At 37.3% G+C, this 17,829-nt stretch overlaps 1 protein-coding gene and 1 pseudogene across 2 annotated transcripts in view; both read right to left on the bottom strand.

The window, feature by feature from the left end:
• Nucleotides 1-3,329: 3,329 nt before the first annotated feature.
• Nucleotides 3,330-3,719, bottom strand: LOC148945787 (uncharacterized). The gene has a single exon (XM_089097517.1). It carries the CDS (start codon nt 3,717-3,719, stop codon nt 3,330-3,332), a length of 390 nt encoding a protein of 129 aa, XP_088953643.1.
• A 2,619-nt stretch (nt 3,720-6,338) lies between these two features.
• Nucleotides 6,339-17,829, bottom strand: part of LOC148945781 (uncharacterized) — a 133,848-nt pseudogene continuing 122,357 nt past the window's right edge. The window contains exon 7 of the transcript XR_016142496.1: nt 6,339-6,527. The product of XR_016142496.1 is annotated as an uncharacterized LOC148945781 (transcript). The remainder of the gene's footprint in view (nt 6,528-17,829) is intronic.

Here is a 17,829-nt window from a genome sequence, read left to right as displayed (position 1 = left end):
CCTCATCATTAAATAAAGAATGTCTTGCTTTAGTAAATAAAAAAGTACTTTTCAAAGTATTGGAATTTCTTAAATAATTATAAGCAAAATATTTATCTCCTTTTGATAAAAATAAATTTTTTGAAATGGAATTTTAATATATGTGATATCAGGCATTCAACCAGAAGTAACTGAATTCTTAAACCCCCACAAAGAAAATATTAGGCACATAGGTAGGAGTAAAGACCTGAATAAAAGGTTAATAAGGACCAAAGGAATTATTTTGTGAATAATATATCTAAAAGAGGCCCAATTGGAGTTAGCCATGTATAATTAGCAGCTTGTAGAGGCAGTCAGGAGTTAGTTTTGAGTGAACTAGGTTTGGCTTTTAGACTTGAATCAGTTTTGATTAGACACAGGTGCCATTCAGGCTTTGTAAACAATAGTACAAGGCTTGGCCCTTATGATTTGTCAGTAGAGTAGAATAATATTATTCATTGAACCCATTAGGCTAAGTGCTATTTCTGTCAATGAGAATTTACAGACTCTTATATATTTGATGTGAGATGCCCAAGTTTTACAATGAAGCGTACAGCTGCATAGGCTATTCTATGTAAGTACCTTAATAAAATCCATATTTTGTTACATGGCCTTTGTGTATAGGCTATTACTACATCCCAGAATTAGCCTCTGTGACTCTATTCACTCCCAGGGAATCATTAGACCTAGAGTAAAACCCTGAGGGTAGCCTTATAATAGTCCTTGCTAGGCTTTGTAGCTATGACACTAGCCTAGATACATGTTCTTTTAACAGCAAAGTCTAGAGAGGTCATCAAGAAGGCTAGTCCTGGGTCAATAAACCCATAAGTTGCATCTTGCCTAGCCTATTTCAACAAAGGTTTTAAATTAATAAATTCCCCCCTAATAATACCCTTCCTGACAAACGAAGATTAACCATACCCCACTCCCCCAAGAAAGCACCAAGTGATGCATTTAGCCTAGTTTCTTTTATTTCAAATATATACCTAGTCTAAATTTGACCATTGGGAGGGGGTGGAAATAAATTCAAATAAAGACATTTCTGGAATCTTAATTATTGAAAGTAGTTGTTGTTTGTTTGTAGCACTCCTGGGCAAGCTGCCCATTGTGCACGTCTCCATGATTTCATCAGAGCCTTTAGGGATGAAAGGTAATCCACGTCAAAATTTCGGCTGTCCAGCAGTTGTTCTGTCATGACCAAGGTTCAAATAATTTAAAAAAAACCATCTGGCTTTTGTCACTGTGGTTAGGGAGGGGTTTTGAAGAATCTCAAGGCAAAAAAAAAAACAAACAATAAGCCAATATCAGGCTATATTCAACTCTGTCCAATGGTGTCACAAATGGGCCTCCATATTTACAATTCAAACACAACTGGCTGATATGGCAATTTAAACTGATGAGCTTGGCTTGCAATAGATACACATACTCATACATATATCTTACATATCACTAATTTACATGTACAATAATAAAATAATGTGCAATAATATTTATATATACAATTATTAAAACAAATTACAGCTCTAAGTGTAGCTTAGTATCTACAATAAAACGGCCTAGTACTTCCACAGATTTTTTCCTAGCCCATGGTGGTGCCTGTGCATGGTCCAGGATACTTCTGAGCGTGAATGCACCAAAATACTTTAGACACGCTTTTTTTAGTGGCAATCTCTGTCTCTCATACTTTTTACAATACATTAAAATATGTCTAACATCCTCTTCTACATTGCAGACCTCACATAATGGGGAGTCTACTGACTTCCATTTAAATAATACACTCCTAATTCGAGCATGGCCTGTTCTGAGCCTGAATATACTGATAGCCAGGTGTCTGACTGGGTGACATAAATCAGGAGGTGGGGTACCATAATCATACAAATCAAGGATCCGGTTCTGAGACCTTTGACCAAATACCTCTTTCTCCTTCTCCTTTAGCAACTTCTCATAATAACATAAAAAATTAGTCACTGAATACTGACAAGCTATTTTCTCCCCAGACCTAGCACCCCACTTTGCCAGCTTATCCGCCTGTTCAGTTCCCCTAAGTCCAACCTATGCCGGTACCCATGGCTCTATAACCTCAGACGAGACTGTCTTTAGTTTTAGCATTATATTTTCGAAAAGCAGCTCTGATGTTCTTGATGTCCTATGGAAATACATCAGATAAGTCATCACTGACAATGAGTCTCTACAAATGAGAAATCTGAATCCTGGCAAAACACTTTCAATAAATTCTAACGCTTTCACTAGTACATACAACTCACGTGATAATATAGACAACTTCTCTGTTATTTTAAGAGACAATGCGTGACTGAGCCCAAGGGCCACAACAGCAGCCCCGCCCCCAGTGGCAAAGCATGATCCATCAGTGAATACCATTCTATACCCAGTCTGTGTCCACTGGTCTACCCATTCATGCCACCTAGCTCTTGCCATCTCTGGTGGTTCCTCTGGGCTACCCCTTGAGAATGGGGGTAGCGCTATATTTGACTTTATACCTGTACTAGAAGCTGAACCTACCTCATCAATAACATCAGGAGTTGGGATAGGAGCAGCTGTTTCAGAGATGTGTTTCACCATTCGACAGTATGGCGGATTTAATTTTGATGGGAATCTTTGGTTCTGATCATATGTTTCAATAAGTTCTTTGAAGATAATATTATTTGAGATCAATATCATTCCGTGAAAAATATTGTGCTTCTAATTTCTTCATTCTAGTTTCTAATGTTGTCAGTCCTAATTCACAATATATTGCAGGTAGGGGGGTTGATTTTAGGCATCCAAGAATTTTCCTCAGTATACAGTGCAGGGCTGTATCCAGTTTTTTCAGAAGTTGGGCAGGTGCTTCTCGGTATAGGAGGCAGCCATAATCCAGCTTACTGATTACAACTGCTCTCACAAGCTGGGTGGCAACAGAGAAAGGGGCTCCTCTCTTAGATAAGCAAATAGCATTAAAAAAGTTGGCTCTGCTCTTGAGGTTTCCGATTAAATAATTCACATGGTGAGTCCATGAGAGTGAAGTGTCAAAAGTCACCCCAAGGTAGCAGAACTTTTCAACTGCTGGGACAGCAGTGCCATTAATTGAGAGCCTTGGCGTTGAATGAATCTTTGTCCTTGTGAAGAGGAGCACTGCTGATTTAGCAGGAGAGAATTCCATGTTGTTGACAGTTGCCCATAAACCAAGATAATAAAGACCCTTCTGGACAGCAGCTTGCAGGGCATGCTTATCCCTTGATGTTGCAACAAGTGCAATATCATCAGCATACAAATACAGTGTGCATCCCAGAAGATGTTCTAAACTAATATCACTGCTATAAATAAGGAAGAGGAGGGGGCTTAGTACCCCCCCCTTGAGGTACAACCACCTCTGGCGGAGTTGTTGATGGATATTTACTATCACCCCGCTGGATATCCAGTTCCCGGCCTCTCAAGTAATCTTCTATCCACATCCTCAGTTCTAGGCATATTTGGAACGACTGTAGCTTTGCCATCAGGTTATCCACACTAACCCTATCAAAAGCAGCCCTCATATCCAAGAAGGCTGCTAGTGTCTCCTTACCCTGCTTGAAGCCAGATTTTATCTGGTGTTCTAACCTTAGAAGTGCATCTGTGGTTCCTCTATTAGGGAGAAAACCAAATTGTTCATGTTGGAGTGAATTTGGTAGTTCTGGGAGAATTCTTAACTTAACAAGGTGTTCCATAAGTTTTCAGAGGCATGATGTGAGGGCTATAGGTCTGTAGGAGGCTGGAAGTTTTGGGTCCTTTCTTGTCTTCAATATAGGGATTACTGTGGCCTTCTTCCACTTCTTTGGGACTGTTGATGTTGCTGCAGACTTGTTGAACAAAGCTGTAATGATCTCAACGGTTTTGGGGCTAAGATTCCTTAACATTTGATTGTGTATCAAGTCAGGTCCCATTGCACCTGATTTCAGTCTCTTAGTTTGCTGAATAACTTCTGATGCAGTAAAAGGCTCAAAAGGTATGTTATATTTGATAGAGTGTGTCTTTTGGTGATGTCTTGCATTTTCTGGTGCTTGTTCAGTGGACTGGTCTAGTAGAACATTGAATTTTTCCTGGGTTGAGGTAACTGGGATACCATTTCTCAGGAGGACTGGGGGTTCCTTCCTTGTTTTCTTTTTCCCCACAAATGTTTGGAAATTTCGCCACAGATCTCTAATGGAAGTTGATTTTTGGAACTTTGTCTCAATTAGTGAGGTCTAGCTTGCAGTTGTTTCTTGGATTATGGTTTGGCGGAGTTTGCTAACTTTTTATTAAGTTCAATGCGGTTTTCAATGCTAGGGTTCTGCTTGACCTTGTTCTCAGCTTGTCTCTTCTCAGTGTGGGCTTTTTGGCATGTTGAATTCCATCCAGGGATTGAGTTAAGCTTTTTTTCCTTAAATTTCTTAAAACCAAATACCTTCTGACCCGCACTGATTAGGGTGTTGGTGATTGTGTCTGTCAGTTCATCTGTAGTCATGGCAACTGTATCTTGGATTTTGTTAAGCTGCTGGTCAACTTCATATCTCCAGGCTTGCCACATGTCGTCTTTAAAGGTCCATAGTTTCAATTCTTGTACTTGGCATGTTTTACTAGACTTCCCATGAATGTGAAAGGCAGATAGAACTGTAGGGTGATCTGATGAGACAGTGTCTGGTATTGTAATATTGAAGTCAGTTGATAGGTTTCTAGAAACTGATGTCTAGTAAGTTATAGATGTTCTTCCAGTCGTTTTATCTAGTATTGTGCCAAGATCCAGGGGGTGAGGAAGCATGTCAAGAATGCAGGATTAATAATACTGTTGGTCAGTTCATTTGACTTGTAATCCTGAGGTGATACTGTATCCCACATGGGATTGTGGAGGTTGAAATCTCCAGCCAATATTTTTGAATCTTCACAACTATTCAGAACCTCCTTAAGTTGTTTCACATCAAAGTTTCCTGTAGAACTGTTATAATAGTTGACAATGCTTATCCAATTTTCCTTGAATTTTACTTTAATTGATCCTATTTCATTTCTTCCTGGTACACTCGGCTGCACAACATGGGCAAGACAATCTTTAACCAAGGTTATGAGGCCACCCCCAGTTCCCTGGTCCCTGTCCCACCTTTCTGCAGTATATCCTTGGAACTTTGGTGTAGGTTTTTCTGCAGTAAGGAATGTTTCTTGTAGCAATACTAAATCTGGTTGTAGCCTGAGGGTGAGATTACGGAGCTCAATTACCTTTGTCCTTCCCAAACCCTGTGTATTTAGCTGTAGGACCTTCATATTGCATGGGTGCTTTTTCCTCTTTTCCTTGGATCATTGTTTTTTGACACCTTCTCTTTTCCTTTACCCCTGTTTCCTAGTTTTGCCCTCTTACAGGCATTTCCTACTCTTTCTTTATCTTCCGATTCTGATTTACTCACGACAATGTCTGAGGGGTATTCATCAGGACTGAGCTCATCAGCCATGTCATTAATGAGTTATTTGTCTGTTTCATTTGTAACTGTTTGTTGTAGGAGGATTGAGCAAAGGGAGGTTACTAGCTTCGTTAAACGCTCAACAGATTTTCTCAACTTAAGGATCTCTTCTTCATGGTTACATATTAGAGGTGGGAATGCATTGTAGGGTATTTGCGGGTTTGCCAACCCAGTAGGTCTTGTGGCTTGGGTTGTTTGGCCAGTTGTTACCTGGCTAAAGCTCCTTCCATTAATTACTGATGCTCTTAATTTATTGGCCTTCTCTTTGTAGAGCTTGCAGTCTCTGCTATTGGCTATGTGAGCCTCATTACAGTTGCTGCATTTTTTGGGAGGGTTAGATTCATCTTTTGAGGGGCATGTTTTGAAATTATGGGCTTCTGCACAAATCAAGCATCTCTCTTTTCCCCAGCAGTTTACTGCTATATGGCCAAATTTCAGACATTTGTAGCATTGTCTTGGGTTTGGTACATATTCATGAATGTATATCTGGTCACACCATACAGCAATTCTTGCTGGAAATGGTACATCAGTATTGAAGTTAATTAAGATCATATATGACTCTTCTTTCTTACCGCTCTTTGATATATTCTCCTCATTTGCAATTTTTGCATCTTTTATATTTGGTTGAGCTTTTACTTCTTCTAATACCTCCTCTTTTGGCCCAGCTGCCAGGGGACGGAAACATTTTCCCTTCCATATTTTTCCAGGAACCCTCTCTTTGAAGAATACCTCAGTGTTGTTGACTTTTAGTCCTCTAAGCAACATAATCGTAGAAGCAGTTTCTTTGTTCTTGGCCAGTACTTCCTTAGCACCGCTTAGTGTTGCATTAGGGAAAACCACCCCAAAATCCCTCCATACATTTTATGACAATAGCTTTCCTATGTATCCTATGCGTGTTCTGGGTAAAGGTCCATTGTCTTTATTTTCGTCAGTCTTTCCCCACACCAGGACACGGGGAGCCTGGACACCAGTCCCAGCTCCAGGGGCCCCATCACACTGTAGTGGGTGAGCAGAAGGATCACCCATGTCCATAGAGAAATTGTCAATAGCCTATACAGGAAATAGCCTAGAAGCAAATAAATAAGTACAAAAAAAGCAAGCACTAAAACAATAAATAGCAATAAAACAAGCACTAAATCACTACACAACAAGAAGCAAGCCAAGCAAAAACACGTATTCAAAAGCCAGCAAAATTCTAGTTCACTATACCTATTATACACCAATCTGGAGCTCCGGATGAGTACAATCACGAGACACCTTTTTTTTTTTCTTGGTTTTCTTTGATATTGATCCACAAATTTGTGAAATATTAAATATTTAATCCAGAAGAGCCTTTCAAGAGATCGTCGTCCTCCTTAAAACAAAACAAAAAATTACAAGCTGATACAGGTGCTACTTCTTCTTCTAATCTTCTTTTATTTAACAGCAGGCGGGCTTTTCAGTAAAACTATTTAGCCCTTTTCCTTTTGATTCATTCTGTGGGCTACAGAGCAACTGGCTTGATTGCCTCATATTTATTAGATATATTCAGATATCTTTCAGCAGATCTTTCGACTCTAGGAGTTCAAATATAAGTTGATAGATGTCGGTTTCTATGCTCTGTGTGCAGGAAGAGTTGGCTAGGCTCTTGGCTGATAGTGGGATTTTGTGGTGTTTGAAGTATTTTAACAGTTTACAAAGCAAGGTATGTTGTGCAGACGTCAGCATATTACATTCAAATAGGCAATGGTCAGTTGTTTCATTATTCATGTTACAATGCCTGCAAAGAGGGGACAGGGGAATTGAACCACTTGAATTAGAAAGCTTATATGAGAATGCAAAGAAATTTAGTCCATTTGTTCCAGAACGAATTCTATGATAAATTTTAGAAAGATACTTATTGGGAAAGGGGGAAAGGATAGGATTAATCTTATTAAAATTAATATCTGATAGCCTCCATCGGTAAATATATCTAATTAGGATTGGTCTCCCACTTGGCTGGTCAATATTTATAGCATTTTTTGCTATATCATCAACCTGATGATTACCATTTATGCCAGAGTGGCTAGGAATGTACTGAAAATAAGTTTTTATGCCACTTGAAGCAAGATTATCAATAATACTGAGACAATGATAAGTGTCAATGTCCAACTTATATTGAGGAGCTGAGGCCAGCAACTCAAGGCTTGATAAAGAGTCGGAACAGATGATAATATTATTCGAATTTTCAATCAAAGGTTGGTTTTGCTTAAGGTGTTCTAATGCCATGATTATGGCATTTAACTCAGCAGACATTATAGATAAATTATTAAATAATCTCTCGCCCATTGCAATTTTCAGGTGAGGAAGGAAAACACCACTTGCAAACTTCTCATTCATTTTTGACCCATCAACAAATATTTGGAAGTGATTTTTATAGGTAATTGTATTAAGTTCTGCAAATTTTTTCTGGACAAAAGCAATGGGGGTTAAATCTTTATTCCAATTTGAAAATTCAGTATTTATTATGGGAAATGACCAATTCCATGGAGGGGATTGGGGGAAAGTAGATGCAATAGACTTTGCTGGTACAGGGAACTTCTTTTGAATATTGGCATACTCATCTGCAATACCTCTATACATGGCTGGATTTCTTAACCAATTATGTAATGTGTGTGATCTATTTGATTCAATTTTTGTAAGATGTTTTATCAAGAGAAAGCTACGTCTCTCCCTTATTGTTGTTAATCCACTCTCCATAAGCTGAAACTTGGTGCTTGTGGGTTTCCTAAGACCAAATATGAGACGTATTATATCATTTTGTGTTGTTTAAATTTTTTGCATCTGGGTCTTTGCACATGCACCATAGACGATGAGACCATAGTCAATATGGGGTCTTATATGTAATTTATAAAACTGGAGTAAGGTTTTCTCTTTACAACCCCAGGGTGTGGAAAGAAGTCTTTTTAGTATATTTGCTTTTCTATAGCATTTTTTTATTGTGTTTGAAATGTGGAGGTGGAAATTAAGTTTTTGGTCAAGCATGAGACTTAGGTAATTAATATTATTATCTTCTGGAATAGTTGTTTTATTTAGAGTTAGTTTTGCATTAACATGGTTTCGCTTCCGGTGAAATTGGATTATTTTTGACTTGGTGGGTGCAATGGGTAAATCTGAATGTTGAGAAAATTTTTCAAACTGGAAAAGTGACTTCTGCAGATTTGACTTTGCTATCTCAAAGGTGTTGCCAGATGACCATAGCACCATATCATCAGCATGTTGTAGATTTGTGTGGGGTAGGTTCATGTCCCAGAGATATAGGGCAAATAGGAGGCACCTGAGGACTGCTCCCTGAGGTAGGCCTTTGGATATTGTCTTTTGGGGTGAAGAGGCTGAACCAACACAAACAATGAAACTTCGCACTTCTATGAAGGATTTAATAAAAGATACTAGCTTAGGGGGTACTCCAAGGTTTGCAAATTAATTTAAAAGGATTTGGTGGTTCACATTGTTATATGCCCCTTCATAATCTAGGAAAGCTGCCACTAGGATATTTTTTTTTGAGAAAGATTCATTTATTGCATTTGTTAGCAAAATGAAAGCATCTGTTGAGGAGTGGTATTTCCTGAATCCAGTTTGAGTGTGTGGGATCATATTATTCTTTTCAACAAACCAGAGGAGTCTGTGATAAATCATTTTCTCCATTATTTTCCCCATCACAGGTGTAATCATTATGGGCCTATAAGACTCAGGGTTATCTTTTGGTTTATTTTTCTTTAGGATTGGTAGGAGGGACGAAGATTTCCATATATTGGAGAACCTAGAAGATGCCCAAGCGTGATTATAACAATTTAGCAGTTCTTGTTTGTATGAAGGTGTGAGATTCTTTATCCATGTAGGGTGTATATTGTCATAGCTGCTGCTAGTTTTGGTCCTAATCTGATATATTACATTATTCAATTCCTGGATTGAAAATGGATTGGTTATGTACTCGGATCCTGGGCGTGGTTGGTAACTTGGGTTCATGGGAATTGTGGACAGTTTGCTTTGATTATTTGATGTTGGCTTATTAACAAAAAGAGTTGCAAATAGGTTAGCTTTTCCATTATCATTGTCATAATGGGTATTATTATGTAAAAGCTCATACAGGAGTGGGTTGGGGGAAGTCTTTTTCCCACAGATGTGGCTTATGACTTTATGTATAATTGGCTCATGTGTTTCTCTGGAGAGATTATTTGTAAAATTATTCCAGTATTTATACTTAGCATCTATTATAATCCTTTTTAGATTAGATTATGCTTGTAATTTTTTTAAATATGTAGTAGGTGATGGTTTTCTTATGAATCTGTCCTAGCTGCCTTTTTTATCCTCCATTTATTTAGGCACTCATTTGTCCACCATGCCTTAGGAATATGTTTAGGGAATGTTTTCTTAGGTGTTGTCTTGGGGATAGCATGATTAGCTGTATTTATTAGTAAGGATGTCAAGGCTTCAGCATGTGTGTCAACTGTTGTGTTAGAAATGCATGAACTTTGGGTGAAACTTGTAATTTCATCATTTAGCTTATTTTGGAACATAGACCAATCTTCTTTAGTGTTGATATATTTGGAGGTATGAGATAAAGTTTAAGCAGGTTAATTTAGAGAGCAAACTATAGAAAAGTGGTCAGTACATAGACTATCAATTTTGTTTATGTAAATTGTTTCCAAAAAATTTAATGACACCATTTGTAGGTCAATTGTGGAGAATCTGCCACTTTTGGGGTTGAAATATGTGTTCAGGTTTGGAGGGGTAGCAACAGCTAATTCATTATTATTTGAAGTCATATGCTCAATGAATTTACCAGCTTTATTTGCTGGTTTATTCCCCCACAAAAGGCTGTGGGCATTGAAATCACCACAAATAATGATATTTTTTAACATATTAGAATTATTTATATAATTAAAGAAATCCTTGGCATCTGTAGTTTGGCCATTAGGGTTATAAAAGCTTATTATGTAGGTTTTTAAATTATTCAGCCAAACACTGATACCAATAACATCAACATCATTTGCAAATTCTGGAAAAGTTATGGCATAAAATTTTATCTTGTTATTTATTAACAAAGCTACACCGCTTCCTTTTCTCTCTGATGACCTGTCCTTTCTCAGGATAGTATATCCCGGAGACTTAATTAGTTGATTTTGGGCTAAATGAGTTTCCTGAAGGCAAGCAAAATCAGTGGAATTATTATTCATAAATAATATTAGTTCATTTAGCTTATTTTCTGTGAGTGATCTTACATTCCATTGGAGTATTGATATATGCTGTGTTGTTGATTTATTCTTCATATGACTGTGTATCAATGTTCAGCTTTGTTAAAAGTAAAGCAAGATCTTTTTTTGCTTGAATGAGCATATCATCTGGGATGTAGATTTTTGCCAATTCTGCAATAATTTTTGTTTTCTGTAGTTGATGTATGTTCATGGCCTGAACTGCATTACAGTTCAGAATCAATAAGCATATATTTGGGGATTGCATTTTGGTTGTGCATCCTGTGTGTTAGTTAAGGGATTGATTCCTGGTAGTGTTTCGGATTTGTTTTTACTTAGGAGGGGGGGGCCAGGCTGACCTCATCTCACGGGACAAGGAGGCTGGTTGGCTTGGTGATTCCTTCTGATAGGGATTTGAGCTAGGGGCTTAGAAGATGGTGTTTTATAAGGGGTGCTTGATGCATTGGGGGCATTTGATTTGGGGGTTTTGGTTGGTCTCATTACAGGCTTTATTTGGTATTGTTGCGCAGCATTTGCTTCCATTGCTGCAAAGGGGTGTGGGATGGCCTTCTCTGTTGATATTTGGAGTGTTAGAGTTCTTTTCTTGTATGCAGGGCATAATGATTTATTTGTAGATTCATGTGGGCCTTTGCAATTGATGCATGTAGGCTGAGTGTTGTTGCAAGTTGTCAGCTCTTTAGGATGGAGAGATTTACAATTACTACACTCTCGGAGAATTTCATTGCATTTGTTTGTCGTGTGTCCCAGTTTGAAACACTTCTGATACTGAATAGGCTTAGGTTTGTATTCCTTGTGTGGTTTGATTTGCCCAAATAGGAATAATTTTTCTGAGATATCAATTTTATTCTTCATTGTGAATAAGAAGGATCTACTAGTTCTTAGGCCATTAGAATTAGGTTTTACAAGTTGGGTAACATCCTCAACTGGGATTATGTTTCCAGCCCTATCTGAGAGGCCTTCTTTTAACTCCTGAGTAGATATCTCTGGGGGAACATTATAAACTACAATTTTTGTTGATGATTGTTTTGGTTTCCAATTAGATGCAATAATTGGGGTATTCAGAAGGGATTTTAGGTTAATTATTGTATCTGCTGATTTCTGATCTTCTACAGCTATTAGCAAAGATCCATCACGGTTAATGTTAAGAGAGAACATTGATTTTAGCAATTTAAAAATTGCAACTCTTATTGCAGTGATCATTTTTATTTCAAAGGGGGTAGTGGGAGTAATTTTAAGGTAAATTCCTAAGTTTTTGGAGGGAGGATCTTGGGCAGGGAGAGGGGAAATGCTTTTAATTGGGGAGATTTTTTTCCTTTTTTTAGAGCTTCTAGAGAGGACCTCTTGAAACCCATTATCATCATTTATGGTTGCATTAGGACCTACAGTTATCATTGTCCTATTCTCGGAATTGGAGCTATCATTAGAACTTTCAGATAATGTGCTTGACCTGCCAGGTTGGGTATATTTAACTATGGAATTTTATTTGGGATCTGGGGATACTTTTTTTTTTGGAGGACTTCTAAACATTGCCTATTGGAAAAAGCTTTAAACACAATTATAACACTACAAAAAGAAGGTAAAATAGATGATATCAAACCGTCTGCACTATACTAAGGGGAGAATAAACACCACAGTATAGGCCTGAGGATGACTTGAGCAGGATAGGTTTGGTACAACTGCTGATTAGAAGCGATAATAATCACAAGAAAATATATTTCGATTTTCTTATAAGGTTGCTGTTGTATGTGTATTCTAATTCGCAGCAGGCTTTTAACATCTTCTTCTTCTTCTATTTAACAGCAGGCGGGCTTTTCAGTAAAACTATTTAGCCCTTTTCCTTTCGCTTCACTCTGTGGGCTACAGAGCTACTGGCTTGATTGCCTCATATTTATTAGATATATTCAGATATCTTTCAGCAGATCTTTCGACTCTAGGAGTTCAAATATAAGATGATAGATGTCGATTTCTATGCTCTGTGTGCAGGTATAGTTGGCTAGGCTCTTGGCTGATAGTGGGATTTTGTGGTGTTTGAAGTATTTTAACAGTTTACAAAGCAAGGTATGTTGTGCAGACGTCAGCATATTACATTCAAATAGGCAATGGTCAATTGTTTCATTATTCATATTACAATGCCTGCAAAGAGGGGACAGGGGAATTGAACCACTTGAATTAGAAAGCTTATATGAGAATGCAAGGAAATTTAGTCCATTTATTCCAGAACGAATTCTATGATAAATTTTAGAAAGATACTTATTGGGAAAGGGGGAAAGGATAGGATTAATCTTATTAAAATTAATATCTGATAGCCTCCATCGGTAAATATCTCTAATTGGGATTGGTCTCCCACTTGGCTGGTCAATATTTATAGCAGTTTTTGCTATTTCATCAACCTGATGATTACCACTTATGCCAGAGTGGCTAGGAATGTACTGAAAGTAAGTTTTTATGCCACTTGAAGCAAGATTATCAATAATACTGAGACAATGATAAGTGTCAATGTCCAACTTATATTGAGGAGCTGAGGCCAGCAACTCAAGGCTTGATAAAGAGTCGGAATAGATGATAATATTATTCGAATTTTCAATCAAAGGTTGGTTTTGCTTAAGGTGTTCTAATGCCATGATTATGGCATTTAACTCAGCAGACATTATAGATAAATTATTAAATAATCTCTCGCCCATTGCAATTTTCAGGTGAGGAAGGAAAACACAACTTGCAACCTTCTCATCCATTTTTGACCCATCAACAAATATTTGGAAGTGATTTTTATATGTAATTGTATTAAGTTCTGCAATTTTTTTCTGGACAAAAGCAATGGGGGTTAAATCTTTATTCCATTTTGAAAATTCAGTATTTATTATGGGAGATGACCAATTCCATGGAGGGGATTGGGGGAAAGTAGGTGCAATAGACTTTGCTGGTACAGGGAACTTCTTTTGAATATTGGCATACTCATCTGCAATACCTCTATACATGGCTGGATTTCTTAACCAATTATGTAATGTGTGTGAGCTATTTGATTCAATTTTTGTAAGATGTTTTATCAAGAGAAAGCTACGTCTCTCCCTTATTGTTGTTAATCCACTCTCCATAAGCAGAAACTTGGTGCTTGTGGGTTTCCTAAGACCAAATATGAGACGTATTATATCATTTTGTGTTGTTTCAATTTTTTGCATCTGGGTCTTTGCACATGCACCATAGACAATGAGCCCATAGTCAATATGGGGTCTTATATGTGATTTATAAAACTGGAGTAAGGTTTTCTCCTTACAACCCCAGGGTGTGGAAAGAAGTCTTTTTAGTATATTTGCTTTTCTATAACATTTTTTTATTGTGTTTGAAATGTGGAGGTGGAAATTAAGTTTTTGGTCAAAGCATGAGACCTAGGTAATTAATATTATTATCTTCTGGAATAGTTGTTTTATTTAGAGTTAGTTTTGCACTAACATGGTTTCGCTTCCGGTGAAATTGGATTATTTTTGACTTGGTGGGTGCAATGGGTAAATCTGAATGTTGAGAGAAATTTTCAAACTGGAAAAGTGACTTTTGCAGATTTGACTGTGCTATCTCAAAAGTGTTGCCAGATGACCATAGCACCAGATCGTCAGCATATTGTAGATTCGTGTGGAGTAGGTTCATGTCCCAGAGATATAGAGTAAATAGGAGGCAACTGAGAACTGCTCCCTGAGGTAGGCCTTTGGATATTGTCTTTTGGGGTGAAGAGGCTGAACCAACACAAACAATGAAACTTCGCACTTCTATGAAGGATTTAATAAAAGATACTAGCTTAGGGGGTACTCCAAGGTTTGCAAGTTTATTTAAAAGGATTTGGTGGTTCATATTGTCATATGCCCCTTCAAAATCTAGGAAAGCTGCCACTAGGATATTTTTTTTTTAGAAAGATTCATTTATTGTATTTGTTAGCAAAATGAAAGCATCTGTTGAGGAGTGGTATTTCCTGAATCCAGTTTGAGTGTTTGGGATCATATTATTTTTTTCAACAAACCAGAGGAGTCTGTGATAAATGATTTTCTCCATTATTTTCCCCATCACAGGTGTAATCATTATGGGCCTATAAGACTCAGGTTTATCTGTTGGTTTATTTTTCTTTAGGATTGGTAGGATGGACGAACATTTCCATATATTGGGGAACATAGAAGATGCCCAAGCGTGATTATAACAATTTAGCAGTTCTTGTTTATATGAAGGTGTGAGATTCTTTATCCATGTAGGGTGTATATTGTCATAGCTGCCGCTAGTTTTGGTAATAATCTGATGTATTGCATTATTCAATTCCTGGATTGAAAATGGATTGGTTATGTACTCGGATCCTGGGCGTGGTTGGTAACATGTGTTCATGGGAATTGTGGACAGTTTGCTTTGATTATTCCATGACAGTTTGCTTTTTGTTAGCTTATTAACAAAAAGAGTTGCAAATAGGTTAGCTTTTCCATTATCATTGTCATAATGGGTATTATTATGTAAAAGCTCATACATGAGTGGGTTGGGGGAAGTCTTTTTCCCACATATGTGGCTTATGACTTTATGTATAATTGGCTCCTGCGTTTCTCTGGAGAGATTATTTGCAAAATTATTCCAGTATTTATATTTAGCATCTATTATAGTCCTTTTTAGATTAGATTCTGCTTGTAATTTTTTTAAATATGTAGTAGGTGATTGTTTTTTTATGAAGTCTGTCCTAGCTGCCTTTTTTATCCTCCATTTATTTAGGCACTCATTTGTCCACCATGCTTTAGGAATTTGTTTAGGGAATGTTTTGTTAGGTGTTGTCTTGGGGATAGCATGATTAGCTGTATTTATTAGTAGAGATGTCAAGGCTTCAGCATGTTTGTCAACTGTTGTGTTAGAAATGCATGAACTTTGGGTGAAACTTGTAATTTCATCATTTAGCTTATTTTGGAGCATAGACCAATCTGCTTTAGTGTTGATATATTTGGATGTATGAGATAAAGTTTAAGCAGGTTCATTTAGAGAGCAAACTATAGCAAAGTGGTCAGTACATAGACTATCTATTTTATTTATGTAAATTTTGTCAAAAAAATTTAATGACACCATATGTAGGTGAATTATGGAGAATCTGTCGGTTTTGGGGTTGAAATATGTGTTCAGGTTGTGAGGGGTTAGCAACAGCTAATTCGTTATTATCTGAAGTCATATGCTCAATGAATCTACCAGCTTTATTTGCTGGTTTATTCCCCCACAAAAGGCTGTGGGCATTGAAATCACGACAAATAATGATATTTTTTAACTTATTAGAATTATTTATATAATTAAAGAAATCCTTGGCATCTTTAGTTTGGCCATTAGGGTTATAAAAGCTTATTATGTAGGTTTTTAAATTATTCAGCCAAACACTGATACCAATAACATCAACATCATTTGCAAAATCTGGAAAATTGATGCCACAAAATTTTGTATTATTATTAACTAATAAAGTTACCCCACCTCCTTTTCTCTCCGAAGATCTATCCTGGCTCAGGATAGTATATCCTGGAGACTTAATTAGTTGATTTTGGGTTAAATGAGTTTCCTGGAGGCAAGCAAAATTAATGGACTTATTATTTATAAATGATATTAGTTCATTTAGCTTAATTCTGTGAGTGATCTTAAAGTCCATTGGAGTATTGATATATGTTGTGTTGTTGATTTATTCTTCATATGACTGTGTATCAATGTTCAGCTTTGTTAAAAGTAAAGCAAGATGTTTTTTTGCTTGAATGAGCATATCATCAGGGATGTAGATTTTTGCCAAATCTGCAATAATTTTTGTTTTCTGAAGTTGATGTAAGTTCATGGCCTGAAATGCATTACAGTTTAGAATGAATAATCATATATTTGGGGATTGCATTTTTGGTTGTGCATCCTGTTTGTTGGTTAAGAGATTGATTCCTGGTAGTATTTCTGGTTTGTTTCTTCTTGGGAGGGGGGGGGCCAGGCTGACCTGATCTCACCAGGACAAGGAGGCTTGTTGGCTTGGTGATTTCTTCTGATAGGGATTTGAGCTAGGGGGCTTAGAAGATGGTGTTTTATATGGGGTGCTTGATGCATTGGGGGCATTTGACTTGGGGGCCTTGGTTGGTTTCATTACAGGCTTTATTTGGTATGATTGGGCAGCATTTGCTTCCATTGCTGCAAAGGGGTATGGGATGGCCTTCTCTGTTGATATTTGGAGTGTTCGAGCTCTTTTCTTGTATGCAGGGCATAATGATTTATTTGTAGATTCATGTGGGCCTTTGCAATTGATGCATGTAGGCTGAGTGTTGTTGCAAGTTGTCAGCTCCTTAGGATGGAAAGATTTACAATTACTACACTCTTGGAGAATTTCATTGCATTTGTTTGTCGTATGTCCCAGTTTGAAACACTTCTGACACTGAATAGGCTTAGGTTTGTAGTCCTTGTGTGGTTTGATTTGCCCAAATAGGAATAATTTTTCTGGGATATCAATTTTATCCTTCAGTGTGAATAAGAAGGATCTACTAGTTTTTAGGCCAGTAGAGTTAGGTTTTCCAAGTTGGGTAACATCCTCAACAGGGATTGTGTTTCCAGCCCTATCTGAGAGGCCTTCTTTTAACTCCTGAGTAGATATCTCTGGGGGAACATTATAAACTACAATTTTTGTTGGTGATTGTTTTAGGTTCCAATTAGATGCAATAATTGGGGTATTCAGAAGGGATTTTAGGCTAATTATTGTATCTGCTGATTTCTGATCTTCTACAGCTATTAGCAGAGATCCATCACGGTTAATGTTAAGAGAGAACATTGATTTTAGCAATTTAAAAATTAAAACTCTTATTGCAGTGATCATTTTTATTTCAAAGGGGGTAGTGGGAGCAATTTTAAGGTAAATTCCTAAGTTTTTGGAGGGAGGATCTTGGGCAGGGAGAGGGGAAATGCTTTTAATTTTGGAGATTTTTTTACTTTTTTAGAGCTTCTAGAGAGGACCTCTTGAAACCCATTATCATCATTTATGGTTGCATTAGGACCTACAGTTATCATTGTCCTATTCTCCGAATTGGAGCAATCATTAGAACTTTCAGATAATGTGCTTGACCAGCCAGGATGGGTATCTTTCACTATGGAATTTGATTTGGGATCTGGGG

This window comes from Artemia sp. Qi Xiang Cuo, chromosome 12 (genome assembly GCF_049724085.1).
Source record: "Artemia sp. Qi Xiang Cuo chromosome 12, ASM4972408v1, whole genome shotgun sequence".
Taxonomy (NCBI): Eukaryota; Metazoa; Arthropoda; class Branchiopoda; order Anostraca; family Artemiidae; genus Artemia; species Artemia sp. Qi Xiang Cuo.
This window is presented reverse-complemented; position numbering and strand designations above follow the sequence as displayed.